Consider the following 17137-nt stretch of genomic DNA (forward strand, 5'->3'; position numbering starts at 1 on the left):
GACAGATGATAACCTTTGATTTCCCCTCACTTACATCAGAAATGGCTGCTTGGAAATGACAGTCACAAGTCAGCAGTCTCTGATGTCTGCCTGCGTGTCTCTATTCAGCTGGTGTTGTGTGGTGAATGTTTTTAACCAACGGGATTGAAATGACAGCGGCTGACTTACAGCGACAATGACAAACAATAAGGAAGAGCACTCAGAGTACGAGACAAAAGAATAAAAGTATTAATGAAATCTGCTCCGTGCCATGTCTTATGTAGAGAAACCTGCAGCCTTCTACCGTAAACAATTATTTGTTGACGAAGAAGAGGCAGATGCATGTCAACATTCGGGAGAAAATTAAAGGGAGGGGTGAATTACTTTAGCGGCAGTAACATGAATGGACATACACCGCTGGAGTGAAAAGGACATGCTGCCCTTTGAAAAACTATAAATATGGCAAAATGGACAATCACGAGATTTTTGGAAGACATCTGGGGAAATGCAAAAAGCCATCCACAGGAGAGGGAGTGTTCAGTTCATGTGTATGATCAGCAGCAGAGCAGCAATGTCAATCTTGCTGAAGGACACTACAGCAGTGCTGATGCTTATGATGAAGAGCTTGAATGCAAAATTGCCAGTTGAAGGACAGAGCACTAGTCTGCTACTTTTTGCTGTTATCACTGAAATGGGACATGGGGGAAGCACTGGTCTCTGCTGTTGCTGTAAGACTACTGTAAAACTAAGCACACTATTCTTCAGTGAAAAGTTCATACATTTTTAACTTTTAATGCTTTCCTCTGAAGCCCAGATCTAAAAGCTGAAACAAGCCAGCACTGTGAAGAACGATTTCTAGAGGAAACACAGTCTAATCTACAGCAGACAGCTACTATCTCATGTAAAAGGAAGTGACCCTGGTGAGCTACTTAACAGCCGTCCCGTCAGAAGCTATTTAATCCACGTTCTATGTTGTCAAGCGGCCTTACTCAGGCAGAACTAATTGGTTGTTTTCGCCCGTTGTTCAGGAGCCTGTGTCTGTGGAAAACTGTGAAGGACACTCATTACAACTTGTACGCTCACAGGTATGGACGGAGATGCAATCATGGGTGCAAACAAGTACAGAAAAACAGACAGGAAAATCTGAAATAGAGTATTAATAAGAGCAATGTGGAATCTCCTTGAACACGTTGGTATTGCTTATCACACATACACACATATTCTGTACATGCACATACATATATTTATATTTATACACACAGATCGTAGAGGCCACTACAACACACGTCTCTCGCTCGTTCTCCCACACCCTCTTTCCATCTGATTTGCATTTTGGTTAACACTCTAATTGCCTCTCATTAAATACCTTGTCAGTTTGATTAATTGGTGCGATGCAGAAATGTAAAACAGCAGAGCATACAATGCAATGCATAGTGAACAGTTGCTGATTGGAAAAGAGTAAAACGCCTGGCTAAAAATGCTAAACGGAGGTAAAATCTCACTAACTCCATATGCACTTTTAAAGTTGACGCAGGGTTTTTCTAACAATAAAAACAAACATCTCACACCACAAAGATATCTGCCTGTGTAAGAGAAAAGCTCGCTTTTACCTTTAGTCTGAATTTGTCAGATTAATAAGGAGTAGGAGATTCAGGACACTCAGGACAAAACAAATAGACTCAAGCACAGTTTTTACCCACAAGTATGCGTGTCCCCCCCCCCCCCCCCGCCATATATAACCCAGTCTAATGGACAGTGCAATACTCACCCTACCTCAGTGCAATAGCCACAAGACACGCACCTGGTTTTCCTAATGTCGTCTGTATATATTGTAGATTGTCTGTATTTATCCTTTTTTGTTGTACATATTTCTCATCTATAGTATAGAGTTAGCTGTATATTTCAGTAGTTTTTGGAGTACTTAGTAGTGGGGCTGGGTGATAAAACAATAACAATATATATCGCGATTTAACCTTTCCTCAAAATATGAGACATGCTCAATACAATTTCAATAGAAATCATTTGTCCATGTTTTGACAGACATATGAACAGCCAATCATAATTAAGTAGCACCGCACTGAACCAATCACACTAGAGCCACAGCAAGTTAGGTTGACACGCACAGCACAGGTGTAAGAGCAGCTGCAGCACACACACTAATGTTTGGGCTGCAGCGGGAGATAATGACTGTTCCCTCAGGAGAAAATGTGACCGAGAACTCGGACGACCGGGTTACTCAAAAGTAGGGTGTGGAATAGAAGCTGGGAGTCGGACGGTCAAAGCGTGTTAAGTTTCATTTTCAGTTTACGTCAGTTATGGCAGTTAAGGAACGCACCCCTACATATATACCCCCGGTATTGTTTGGTGAAGATGGTCTGTTGTTGTTTGTGTTCTCTTTTAAAACTTGAAAGCTTTTTCCTGCTGGTCAGACATTTAGTTTAGTTTTAAATAAATGTACCTGTTTTATTTATCTGAAACAGTTGGATAATGTTCTTCAGCACATCTGTCATGTTCAACCCCTGACAGAAAATAAATCATATTTAAATCAAAAATAACCTTCTGATGTCTTCACAACTAACTTACGAGCAACGAAAAATTTAAGCTTGGCAAAAATAGTGATTTGATTTATATTGTGATACATATCGATATCGTCTGATATGAAAAAAAATTATCGTGATATGATTTTTTTCCATATCGCCCAGCCCTACTTAGTAGTATATAATATTGTATCCTGTAGCTTTTTGCACATGCCTACATTTTCAGTATTTTGTGTGACATGTTTTATACAATCTTTTCGCGCTAAGTGTTTTGCTGCTAAACTGATTTCCATTGTTCCCGTGACAGTGAAAGAAAGATCTATTCTATTCTATTCTATTCTATTCTATTCTATTCTATTCTATTCTATTCTATTCCAACATAAGTTTGTTAAATGTTCAAACTCCCATGAACTAGACTAACATTCAGCTCTTGAGAGTCCAGACAAACTGAGCCAAATAACATAATAACAGAAAATGATGGAAATTAGCAGTCTTTTTCTCAGGTGTCTCACTATGTTATTTAGAAGGCTGTGTGAGTAAAACGCTTCTGGTGTATGTGCTGGGCAGAGCCAAGACACATACTTTTCCCTCAATTAGCAGCTTACAATGTGTCCACAAGAAGCAAAAATGCCTTTGACCTCATCCTCAGCAGCTCCGCAGAAGGATGCTGCTACAACTCACTTGCTCAGCAAATCTTAATCGGCTAAATATAGGTTAAAATGATCACAACATAATAGCGGTCATCAACCCAAGAAAGTCACTGTAGTTAGCTTTAAATTGACTATAATTGTTGTGAATTACAGATTTTAGCTGTTTTCAACTCCATCCTAAGTGATATATTTCTCTTGTCTTTAAAATTGCTGGTGTTATAATTATAGAAGATGCAATATCATATTTGTGCTGTTTTTTCTTGTAAATTTTAGTATGATTTTGATTAAAAACGTCTGAAGTTTAGTGAACTGCAGGAAATAATACAATACTTCCAAATCCATATTTAGCCAAAACTGAACATTTATATTACAAAGAAAAGTTTATATATATATATATATATATATATATATATATATATATATATATAGTGCATTCCATACCCAAAATCAATGGTAACACTTTCTTTTACAACCTGCAATGTACAATGTATGTATTTTATGCATATATCTGGAAACACGATTTGATGGAATAAAGGGGTAAGAACTCGTGATCTAACAAAGAACACACACATACCTATTTTCTAAGTACAGGGTAATTATGATCTATGGAGTGTCATTTCAGAGCAGAACAAATAGATTTATACTGTCACAATTTTTACCAACTGAACACCTATTTGGCAATCCCAGGGCATGCATTGTCATAAAGCTGACCAAGAATTTGATTTTTTCTGGAAGGATTTTGGAGACTTTATGTCACAGTTATTATTTACATAGCTGTTCTTATAGTTTGGTACCTGTTTCTTAAGTGTATGAATGAAATTAACTGTATGTGTTTTAACTTACCAATATTACCATCAATTGGGCATAATAATATATTGCTCCATCTTAATACTGGGACATTTCAAACAACTAAGGTGGACAATTTGCTCATACTTTAGAAAGCTGATGACATCTCTGCCTTTCTCATCTCAGTGGCACAAGAAGAGGAAGGAAGTATATCCAGTGAACAGAATGCAGGATTCATAAGCCATCCGACTCACACCTTAAAATTCCTTACAATCCCATTTTTGTAGGTCATTGCAGTGTAATTTTACAACTACTTATAAATATTTTAGGAATAATATGAGCAGCCACAAGAGGGCAGTCTCATATGTGTTGGAGAAATGACCAATTTGGTTTGATAGTAGTCTTTATTATAAAAGCCAAGTGGCGTCTCTGTGCGTGCGTGCATGTGCGTGTGTGTGTCTCAGGAATCACACAAAATCTGGAAAGAGCTGACGGCTGCAGTTTGGCATACTTATGTATTTTTGGTCAAGGAGCGGATTAGTGAAAACGGCAAGTTGATAGGATTAATATTTTGGGAGATATTAGTAATTTTGGAATACAATGGCCTTACAATTATGTTGCTATACCCAGAACGTTTTGGCGGTGACTGTTGGACAAATGCAGTACAGCATGCTCAAATACACAACAGCATAAAAACTGCTACATCTAGAACCCCTGGATCTCAACAATTATTGTCGGTTATTGTCATTATATATATACAATATAAATATTGTATCATTACAGTCGTCACTATTGTTGTTACTGGTACTATTATTGTTGATGTTTTATTGTGTAAGGGTCTCTGCCACCTTTTTTCTTTTGTCTTCTCCCCCCATCACTCTTTCCTTCTTTCTTCTCCCTTTCTTCTCTTTCCCCCTGTTTTTCACCCCCCCCCCCCAAAAAAAAAAAAAAAAAAAATGAAAAAAGAAAAGAAACCTAATTTGTTCAGCATAAGGTAGCCAGACCACCATTCTAATATTATAATGCTGGACAAGACAAGTTTAAAAAAAAAGAAAATTAAAAAAAAAAAAGAATCCATGGATCCCCATGGGTCAACACCCTGGTACAAAATAATAACAGGAAGTACCTGCTAGATTGAAATAGGTAACTGTGGTATACAAGATCCTCCATGAACGGTATGTGAACTAGACATTCAGATTTGTGAATGAATGAATGAATGAATGAAAACTGCAGTACTTCATTCACATCATGTAATAATTGAACAGGTTCCCAGTAGATAAAATACAGTATAATTCCCCTCTTAATTCTGTCCTCAAATGACCAGATTTTCATTCAGTAGGTCATACACACCCTGTGATTATAAAATAGGTACCCAGTTGTTAAAAATACCTTTATTGTACATTCGTTGCAAGATCCAAAGTTGTTACCCCTTTAATCCATCACTACTTATGCCCTGGTACCTACATATGGGTACTGGTATTGTATCTGTTAGTACAAAATAGACACAACATAACTCAGGAATATGTATGCTGTACATTGTAAGCTGTAAAATAAAGCAATACTATATAAGTACTTAAACAATGTAAGCGTGATATATTAATTTATAAATAAAACAAAGTTCAGGAAAATCATGATAGATAATAATATAATTCTAAATGATTAAAATTATTAAAAAGATTGAATGCTCCACAATTACACAGAGAAGTATTGCAGTGCAATAGGAAAAGGCCGACTGAACTGCAAGACAGAATTTACTACTTTTACAGTAGAAGTAGTACTTTTGTTGTAATAATAGTTCATATAATAATAACAATAACAATAATAATTTGTATAATTATAGTAGTGTATTTGCTTGCAGGGACATTGCCTTCTCTCTGGTTTTTCTTATCTCCCTCTTGTTTTGTTTTTTGTTTCTTGATGTTTCTGTGTGAACCTCAGGGCTGTGAGTGAAGCCCCCTGCCAATAACAGCACCATGCAGGGTGTACTGGCAGAGCTCTATAAAAAATAAAAATGACTGTTAGAATGTGGTCTCCTCTCATTGCTTTGCATTTGGTATTCTGCAGATCCACATGTTTATGAATTGAGCCACCACACACTGAGCCACAGAGAGTTCTGAAGGGTTTGATTCACTCTGAACCTTCCCACAGTGTTGTGCAAGTATATGAGTGTACTTATCAAGGCTTTAAGTTCAAGATCACCTTTATTGTCATATCACAGCCTGAAACAAAATAGTGCTTCTCATTGCAGTGCCTTTGAAATCATTTAATAACAAATAATAAAACAAAATGATCATAATCTAAGATAAGAAATGAATAACAAACAAATGAACTGACATTCCAAGCACACGTTACAGTGAATTGTAAATTAGCAGATGTAAAGACAAAGTGTGTTATTTCATGGTCAGTGCATTGAAATATAACAACTGTCCAAAATATGTTTAATTTCTCTCTCTTCTTTTGCTCTTTTCTCACTAAGGCTGCTCCCTTTAGCTCATTTCACCACTGCTGCTCTCTTCCTTTCTTTGCTGACGAATGATTGACATTAAATGTCATATTTACATACAAACACAATTCATTTACATATTCTTTTTTAGAAATATTAAGTACAGCTAATGGATAATAGAGATGTTTTTGGAAGACTCGATGCAAAATGTAATTTTTAAAATTGATTTTAACAAGAGAAAAGGAAGGGAAAGGTTTCTTTTTTACCCTGTATTTCACTGTTTTATGTCCCCTTTTGTGGTTGTCACATGTGTCAATAGCATCGTGGTATTCTCATCCCGTGCAAGGTACAGGTCAATGGGATTCAGTTGACTGAGCATGACCCACCAGTTGCATAGCCTGCCACTCAAATTTATGAAACCATCATCTTCTTCGCCTCTACTGCTCCAGATGATATTGAATGTCAGACACTTTTATTATTGAAATGAGACATTGATGACACAGAGACACACAAGCGGCTCCCCTCTGAATCACCTCAATACAACGAAAGCAGGAAGTGAAATGAGATTTGGCAGATTATTGGAATATGCCACCTGAGCATCTCCTCTCATCACAATCTGCCAATTTCCCTGAATGTAAAAAACAATCCTACGTGAATTAAGTTGAAGTTGACCAAAATTGTGTTGGAGGGGATTGTGGGAGAAAGCCTTGAGGTAGATGAGATCTGTATTGAACGAGGAGGGGGTCTCTCCTGAGTGGCTTATTGTTCTCTGGTCTATTGTAAGCCTTTTCAGTGTGGCATTATGCAGTCAAACATGGTTAATGCAAACAAACGCATTGTAGTGCTGTTTTAAGCCTTTGGGGAGCTGATGTAATGTTTAAAGTGTATGTGCATAGTGTTCAGTGTGTATTTGCCTCCATTTTCCCACAATGACACGATATCTGTCAGATTTAGTTGTGAGGTTGAGTGGTTTCTGTCATGCTCTTATCTCTACACAACAAACACACCCATTCACATGTACATCTGCACATACACACACAGGAAAATACTCTTATCTCCAGGCTTTTCTTATCACTTCTATTTGTGTCAAAAGTGGAAACAACATTTAGGTATCTTTAGTGGCTAACCGATAAAACCCTTTTACACTTTTAAAGGTCCCTCACTTGATCATATTGAAAGCATTAGGTCTAGCACTGTGTTACTTTAAATCCTAAAACCAAACATATGTAACTTAGATTTCCAGACCACAGTCTATGTAACACCTTATGGCCAATAGCATGCTCGATCTGTTGCATCACAAACAGCAAAATATTTACATTAATTGCTGTTTACCATCTTTTCATATCTGTTGATCATATACAGTAGTCTGTGACAGAGGAAAAGAGCAACAATGAATTGAGTGTTTCTATAGAGGAAAATTAATAATCACACAATGAAAATCTAGAGCATTTGTCAAGACAAAAGCTAATAACAGGCATACTGTATGACATTTTCACTAAAGGCTGTAGATCGATGACATGCACACACTATCCTTACTAAAGACACACATAAACGTTCACTTCCTCTAAACCGTAGCACCTGACTTTGAACCTTGACCTTTTGGATGGAGTGTTCAGACAGAAGCTCTGGTTTTTAGGGCTACTGGGAGCTACTTTTATTGGCAATGGTAACCTTTAACTTGAGTGGTATATGAAGGCTGCACTAGATTGTTGGTTCGTTACAGCTGTCCCAATGGACCACCATGGATTCACACTATTTTTAGTGTTCTTGTGGAGCTTCCATGAGTTATATAGGATGATGTAATGAGTTGATATTGTCTTGCTGTCAGCTTGGCCACAGGAGCGAAGTTGAGTAATGAGAAAGGGGGGTTGTAATCAAAATGGAATTACTGTTTGATATTGATGGAATTCGTACACCTACATGTCTCCGAGTACAGCTTGAGTCCTCCTACTTATAGTACACACAGACACTACCTCTAACACACACAGACAGAAGGAATATCCCCAAATCCCAATAGAGAGCCCGTCTTTTTAAAGACCTAACAATAGGAGACAAAACAGAATTGTATATTTTAATTTAGAATGTGATTATCATGATCCATATGCACAAGCTACATCTCAATTGCATCAGAGCGTCTCTCATTTGTTTGATTCTTTTTATCTCCTCAATTGTGGTTTAATTATCTCTAATGCTGTATAAATTCATTGAATGTGGTGTACAAAATGAGCGAGACACACAAACACACACACAAAATCAACTCGTTCTGAGCCATTATCCCCAGTCTTTGTCACATCTGCTGGCTATTAATCAGCCCCCAGTTAACTCATCTGTGGGCAGATTGAATAGTGAAACAACAGCAGGTAAACACACAGGCAGGTGTAACACACAATCACTTCCTGCCTTCTAGAGCAATCCCTCTGATAGTCGATTAATGTGTCCATCTGGACCTCATTACAACCTAAACATGTTACGGAACTTTCTCTGTACTTTTTACAGCAGTGCCTTTCGGGTCAAACAAGGCAGTAAAATTAAATTAATGTGTGTATGAGTTCTGGTTGGAAAGGTCACAGTCTATAAATTAGTGCATCTTAGTTTGCGTCGTACTGCAGATTGCAGTAACTAGCATGTACAGGTAGGGAGCCAAATTTAAGCAATTATAAAGTATGTGTGGGTACAAAATAATAGGTGATTTTCTCGCATATCCAGTTGGCCTGTCATTTCAATATGGAAAAGAAAATCTGCAATCCACAGACATACTGTCCAAACCACTGCAGGATGTAGCTCTTTATTATTCCTAAATTGTTCATCCATTAATGATGTGCTTACACATTTTAACCCCTGGACAAGCACTGTGATACTCTAAGATATGTAAAGAAATCAATGAAAACAATCAATTTCAAGATGTGACAGGCTGTAAATGAACTTCAACGCAAAGCTCAACACAAGGAGATTATAATTGGTTTGAGCAGAGTGTCAGGGTGCCAACGAGTAAATGCACAGGTCTATGTGTGTGTGTTTTTAAATTGGCAGCTGTCATATGACAGGAAGCGCACCTCATTTTCACCAATTCCCTTTGGGAAAAATCTTTTCTGAACTCACAAATTAAGTATGTGCAGCTTGCTAAAGCTGAAATCCCTCTGGAGCAGGGAATATCTCCTGCTGTGCCTCCTCACTTTGCTGCTGCTCTGACTAAATCATTATCACTATTATTCTTCATCTAATGAGCTTAATAGTATTGTCTAGGAATGTAATGTAAATAATGCATATGATTAAGAGTTATTTGAAGAAAATCAGGGCTGCAAGACTCATTGAGATTGGTTTAAAAGCACTGTAGGAGTTTGTTACAGAAATGCTGCAATTTAACATATTATATGGTCTCCATAAATTTGGCAGTAGCAGAAAGGTATACACATTTGTTATAAGCTACTTAGCAGTTAAACTGTCTTACTTGCTTAAATAGTGTACTATGTGGGTAAAAAAGAACATATAATGTGGTCCCTCCATAAGGAATTACTGGCTATGTGGTTTTTAAAATAAGCTTTTAGCTTGTAGTTGATTTCCTGGAAAATCCTCATCACCTAAATGTGTTAATGTGAAAGAGTTTCTTTGAAAAACAAACAAAAAAAATTGTCTCTGTATAAATCAACAAAAAGGCACAGAAGATACAATATCCTTCGAATACAAATTCAGCCCTCAGATGTCTCAGTCAAATGATCTTTAAATGCAACGTTCACATCTTAAAACAGTCGTCACTGGACTCTTTACTCTTTTCTTGTTCAGGTTAATGGACGTGACTTCTCCAAGGTGGACCATGAGGAGGCAGTGGTGGAAGCCATCAGGAGAGACCCTATCGTTGTCCAAGTGCTCCGTCGAACCCCTACTAGAGCTACAGCTGCAGTTGCACATAACCACAGCGGTTCTTCACAGGAAGTGTGTGTGGTGGATGTATGCACTCAAACAGACATCACCTTTGAACACATCATGGCACTGGCCAAACTTCGGCCCACTACACCACCTGTTCCAGACATTTGTCCTTTCCTTTTGTCCGACAGGTAAGGGCCAGCACTCATTTGGATATTACAATTGTGGCCAAGAAATACTCCTTTTTGCCCACAGGAAAATAACTGTATATTTATCTACTCTGTACTAAAACAAGTCCTCATCAGCTACAATAAGACAGACTGTAGTCTCTAGTTCTTTTCCCTCTGAATTGAGCCTAAGGGCTGACTGCTTTGCTGCTCTTCTTTTATGTTAGTCGCATCATGGAATAGTGTGGAATCCCTCAGCATTGTTAGTGCTGTGTCCTTGTGATATCATTATGCACAGCCAAGCCAGCATGCAGTAATTGCTTCTGTGTGCTACATCCATTTTCTTTAATGGGAGTTTTTGCTGGGCGATTAAAAGTCAATGGTGTGATAGAGCAGGCATTCTGGCGCTATGTCCATTTTGTGGCTATTTTTAAAGCTTTTTTGGGCAGCAGATTAAATCAATTTGTTCCATGAAACTCCAGATTTGCTAGTCTTGGTCAGTAATTGCAGAAAGACAATTACCGTGGGGGCAATTTATACTGTAAAGGCTCTGCTTTATATGGAGGAATGGTTTATGTTTTCATTGCTCATCAAAGTTTTGCTGCAAAATCAAACAAGCATTGTTGTAAACTGTAATAATCGTTAACATAACAGTCTGTTTTTTGTGTTTTGTTTTTCCTCTAGTTGTCATTCAATCCACACCATGGAGCATGAGTTTTATGAATGTCCAGAGTACCTATCCAATACTCCAGCAGAAGTGGAGAGAACTGACGAGTATGAATACGAGGTACTGTTTGCATTTGTAATAAATGCAGGTCACAGTTGTCAACCAATCAGCCTGCTCATTCATTTCTGGGTACAATCATAGGCCACAAATAATGAATTCATACACTGCATTCACTATCTGATCTTTCTAGGACCAAGATAAGCCAAATTTTATACTACAAATTAAAATGTAAATGTGTCAAAATATTATGTACATATATAAAATGGGTGAAAACATGTTTTACCAGGTAGGTTACTGAATGGTAACATATTTTGGTATATTATTTTCATGAATGAGCAATCAAATTGTTATTACACTCTGTCAAAACCTCTTTGACCTCTACTGTTTGGCTGTTTGTCGTTTCATAAGTCCAGCCTGTATTGATTGAATAGGCTTTTTTCTCTCTTGGTGCTCTGGAACATAAGGGCACAGTTCTGTCAGTAATACGCAACAATCCCAAGAGATAATCCAAGGCTATCCTGATGAATGGCACTCACAAGTCCCTCAACAATACAATAAAATTGCCTGCTACAATAATACAATAAAGAGGATGCCATCTTAATAAAGATAGGGAAATTGCTCTGTGCAACACAGCAAAGTCCCTGGGTTTAATGGGGACCGCTAAATGCTTCCAAAAGCTGTGGAAGGCCTCCTGTTGAAAATCTGGTGGGTTTAATTCATGAGTTTCCAGCTCATCATGGACTGTCCTTCACAAATATTTGTACACCTTTTCAGACAGTCACTTCAAGATGAATGAAAATTGTGAAAGTTTCACATGGTTATGAGTAAACATTATATCAGTGGAAGGACTAGCAGTGGACATCTGCTGCATATTCAGTTACAATAGCAGATAACAGTGATGAAATCGTGGATGATTTGCTTTTTTTTTTTGCTTTAAGGGACTGCACTGACAGATGCATCAAACAAGTCTGACAGTGGACCTTCAGGTTATTCTAGGTGACAGTAATGGGTAACGTTTGCTATTGTCAGTGATCTTCTCTGGTTTAATGGACACTTCCTGGTTCAGTGAACTGCACTGTAGGCCATTAGGACTGCTCCACTGCCAGCTGTGGCCTACCATACAGTGTCATCTGGATGACACTCCTGTCTTTGTCAGGGCCTGAGTAGAGGTGGAGGACTTGTGTGGTGTGGTAGCACTAGTATCACAACAAGGTCAGCATCACACCAACACACACAGCACAGAGCGTATACAGTCAGAACTCCCCACCCCTGTCAGATACACACACACACACCAAATCAGCTGTCTTCACTTACCTCCATCCGTCCATGTGTGTCTAAGTGAAACATGGATGGCTTTCCTCGTGGATGAAACAGAATAGGGCTGTCATTCCCAGGAACATTACGTATGACTGTCAGAGTTTTTTTCACTTGATTTGCTTCACTTGGAGCCGATTGTCCACATGGGTACTCCTGCAGTCATAATATTACTGCTACATGTGAAATCCACTTCACTCTATAACATTTCATAACTGCACATTGTGTATGCAGAGTTTCAGTGGATCTGTTTATTCCTACACAGATTAAAAATGAAATTCACAGTGAAATATCATCAAATATCTAATGTAATGACAGTTCAAATTAGGAAAATACTCTTAATGTCACTGTCATTTTTGATAAATACCCTTTAAAGAACTATTAGTTAAATAGGCTTCCAAGGCGATGCAATATTCAATAACAAATAAATAAATAAATGGTAGATTTTGTGCTCTGTTTGGTCACCGGCTTACACAGTACAGTTAATGAGCTGGCTCCAGTTTAGGAGAAAACAGCCAGTTATCTTTTTGCCAAATTAGTCAAAATAAACATGTCTTCATTATGGATTGTTGAGCGATGCCAAACTTCAATTGCTGGATTTTTTAAATCCCCTTAAAGAGCAACAAAAGCACGCAGAGAGAGGATTTGTTTGTGCATGTATGAAACTATAACATAAAGCTTGAAGAAACAGCACCAGTGTAGATATATTAAAAGGGGGATAAAAATTATAATTGCACCATTAATATCAAGGGAGTTGCACTGTGCTAGTCAGTGACAACTTATTCCAAAACCTACAAAGAAATTGGCTGGTATGAAACAAAATCTTTCAAACCCTGAAAACAGTCCAGTATCAGTGGGAAGACATAATTTCAAGACCCTTTGCAACAAAATACGGGAAACTCATCATCTGCAATGTGCAAACAATGAGCCAATGAACATTAGCTTTAGCAGCAATTTCTTTTGAATGAGACATTAACTAAGTGTTAAGTGCATCTCAGATTAAAATGTTGCCAACAGATGTTTAATGTGGCTCTGAAAGGCACAGTGATGTTTATTGTCAATATGTCTTTATTCCTCTAATATTTTACTCATGATGACATGTGGTAAATGTGTTGCTGTTTTAAACTGGTTAGTGCATACTGAAAATTAAGATGACAAACTCCATCAGTACAATATATTGTACAGTAATGAAATGAATTTTGACATCACTGCAGTACAATAATTTAAACCCCACAGCGGCAAATTATGATCCAATCATCCTTAATTGAGCCTCTCTACAGTTTCAGTACCCACAGCTCAGTGCATCTGGAAATCATTAACTAGTGGGATTCACATAAGTGACTCATCTTAAACCAGCATACCTCCAAAGGTGCCAGTGCTCCCATTGTATGTGGCTGCTCACTGCAGGGTTTGTGCAAATCAGCCACAGCACTATACTGCAAGAGAGTGGGTAGTTAAGATTAGCACGTGTGCAACAATATTATAAACTCCTTACACAACCCAACCTTTGAAGGTCAGAGCTGTCTGCACAGGGGGTTAAATGCCACAGAAATTAATTACTTCCCCTGTCAGTCTCTGCTATCATGGTTTCCCATGAGAGAAAATAGGGGGTTGGGGCTTATTTCGTACCTCTACCCACCCGCAACCCCATTTTGCCTCACGTTCTATCACGCCACCATCCTTTCACAACTTCACAGCGCTGAAATGAATTTGGCAGCATGGGGTTAATAACGAGTATCCCCGAGTTATCTTATTGTGATTACCTTTATACACAATGGGGATCAAAAGGAGGCGGTAACAAGTCGGGTTAAATTTAGAGACATTTCCTGTGGGAGTGAACTGGGCGTAAAAAAACACCACTATAGCCATCAAAGACCTGCACTGTATGTCACCACATACTGGGCTCTGTTTGATATTAACAAGCTTTTATTTCACTGATGTACAGAGTACATGTTGGGATGTATGTTTGTGTTTCTATATTTTATTTACCTTGGGAGGTATTAGAAGTTATAGAATCCAGTCAGGAATCGTCTTATTATATCAGTACAATCTTTAACCCTTTTATAGTTCACTTATAGAAATACTCTGAAATTCAAAATTCCAACCTCAGTGTGTTATTGGAGGAGATAACAATACTTTATTACTTGTGTGTGTGAAATTTTTCAAAATTTTTATTGTCATGTAGAAAATCAAGGTTGACGAAGTTACCATATTTGGTTCCTTACCCGTAAGAGGCAATAGATAAATAAATAAATAAATCCAAGAACTATATACATACATATATATATGAGAGGTCGACCGATAATCAGCCCGGCTGATTATCGGTGCCGATATTTACAAATTTGACATATATCGGTATCGGGCTTTTTTTAATCCGACGGGCCGATATTAAGAAATCTATTTAAATCTGGGTTATTTTGGCTCTCTCTCTCTCTCTCTCTCTCTCTCTCTCTCTCTCTCTCTCTCTCTCTCTCTCTCCCACTGTCTCCTGCACTATCCACCCCGTGCCCTCTGATTGGTTGACGCGGAAGCTGTCCTCACACACAGACTGGGACTGACTTGGGATGACACTGTGTTCTACATACATTTTCTCCATTACTAATACATAGTGTGCAGAGCGTTTAGAGCCAGACTGACAAACTAATGTTCTGGTAAAAGCTCATCAGCTTCCACCTTAGCGGGCTTCCCTCAAACAAGTGAACTGAGTTTTTTACGCACTCTCTCTTGATCACACACACATGCTTTTCTATCACGGACTGTTTCCATCTTATATTATCAGCAGTCTTCTTTTAACTAATTCTCCGACATGTCAGGAGGTAATATGTGTTAGCAGAGCTGCCGCTAATGTTTACTCTGCTCTGACGTTCTTCTGCTGCTCATTGAATCATTAGTAGTAGTTGTGAGATGTAGAGCACAGGGATGTTTATTACTGTTTCAGAAGAGTTTTCTGCGTTTACCTTTGACACGTGTTTTCTCTCCGGAGCTTCTCACACGAGAAAACTTCACCTCTCCGCAGTGTGTACCCCTTCCGCGTCGAAATCCGACGTGGAAGGGGTACCCTCTGCGTCAAATAGTGCCGCTATGGGGCTCTGACCGCATGCGTCGATTTCTGACTATTTGGGGTGAGACTGTGTTGGTATGTAATGTAATAGTGTGTGTTTGCGTTAAAGTCACATGAAGAACTCTACAACTCACAACTACTAATGTCACTGTGAGCTTTCTAGTCCTATGATCTGAAAATTAAAGTGAAGATGAGAGAGAGAGTAAAATTCAGAAGTGATTTATCTGAACATGGTGGAACATTTTAAATCCTGTGTGTGCTCATTAAAGCCCTAAAGGCTTTTTGTGTTCTGTCAGGAGTTTAATTGCACTCATAGCAACTATTATACTTTTTTTATGTAGCTTTTATCATATTAATCATTAATAATGTAGCAACATAGTTTTGAATGACAGGGTCCCTGCTGTCGCATGGTAAAATATAAAATTTAATAATGAAATCAATTTAAGGCGTCCCAAATGCTGTAATAAATTAAGCATGATGAGTTGAGCAGATGTCAGCATGTGGCCCAAGAGTTTACTAGAGTCTCCCTGTATTTTTGTTGTGTTTGAACTTAAAACAAAGATAAGTCATTATAGTTATATTTAAAGTTTACTTTATTTACTGTGGAAAAATTTAAGGAAGCTATTTATTTAAGCTTTTATTCAACTTTATAAGCGATGTTTCTGAGTCTAGGAAATCCACGCACTTCTGGAGCTATTATTTTCTATTTGTTTGATTAAATAAACTTGCTTTAGGCATTTAAACGAAGTTCAGTGTTTGCATTATTCAAAATTTTTCACGCCAATTTTTACACTTTTACTGCAAATGAATATCGGCTCCAAATATCAGTTATCGGCCTCCTCTAACTACTAATAATCGATATCAGCCCTGAAAAACCCATATCGGTCGATCTCTAATACATATAATACAAGAGAAACACATGTAAGGTAAAAGAAACATGTATTTTAGAACATTAGACCAACATAAGTGCTGATGCAGACCCCTGTCCACATCCACATTATCCCTTTGAACATCATTCCTTACATTAGTACCATTACTTCATGGTACCTAATAAAGCAGGTACACTCACTGTTCATGCAGAGGTGGACCTTACAGACCCTGTAGACCACATTGGACCTGAAATTGTTGACTCAATGTCCTCACTGGAACTGTTGCTGTCACTGTCTTGTAATGTGTGTGGAAATTACCAAAAATAGTCACCTGCCCGATAAAGGGTTAATGTTGTGCTTGTGAGTGTTTTGTTGTTTGAGTTACTGCAGGTGTCAGTCTGGGTGGAGCTGAAGTAGGTGACAAAAGTAGACTAAAACATGAATGGACTAAGCCATTTTGATGTTTGCACAATCTCTTCACATGCAGGGCTGCACGATATTGGAAAAAACTGACATTGCGATTTTTTTTTTTTACCCCTGCGATATATATTGCGATATGAAAAAATACTCGGGAGTATATAATAGCTGTGTGGTGCTGACATAAATGGTCAAAAAAATTTGTTGTGTTTCCTCTCGTTGGTGTAACAGGTGTAAGGTACTATCAACACAGAACATACATGTATATTTCAATATCATCCTTCTTGTAACTGAAATAATTCCAGATAACTGACGTTGCTTTCCTT

General features: G+C 37.9%; 1 protein-coding gene across 1 annotated transcript in view; it reads left to right on the forward strand.

The window, feature by feature from the left end:
- The window catches only part of pdzrn4 (PDZ domain containing ring finger 4), a 39995-nt gene that overhangs the window by 14413 nt on the left and 8445 nt on the right, over positions 1 to 17137 (forward strand). Inside the window, exons 2-3 of the mRNA XM_030148402.1 lie at positions 10176 to 10447; positions 11108 to 11210. Coding sequence (XP_030004262.1) covers positions 10176 to 10447; positions 11108 to 11210 — 375 coding nt within the window. The remainder of the gene's footprint in view (positions 1 to 10175; positions 10448 to 11107; positions 11211 to 17137) is intronic.

The sequence above is a fragment of the Sphaeramia orbicularis genome, chromosome 12, assembly GCF_902148855.1.
Source record: "Sphaeramia orbicularis chromosome 12, fSphaOr1.1, whole genome shotgun sequence".
NCBI lineage: Eukaryota > Metazoa > Chordata > Actinopteri > Kurtiformes > Apogonidae > Sphaeramia > Sphaeramia orbicularis.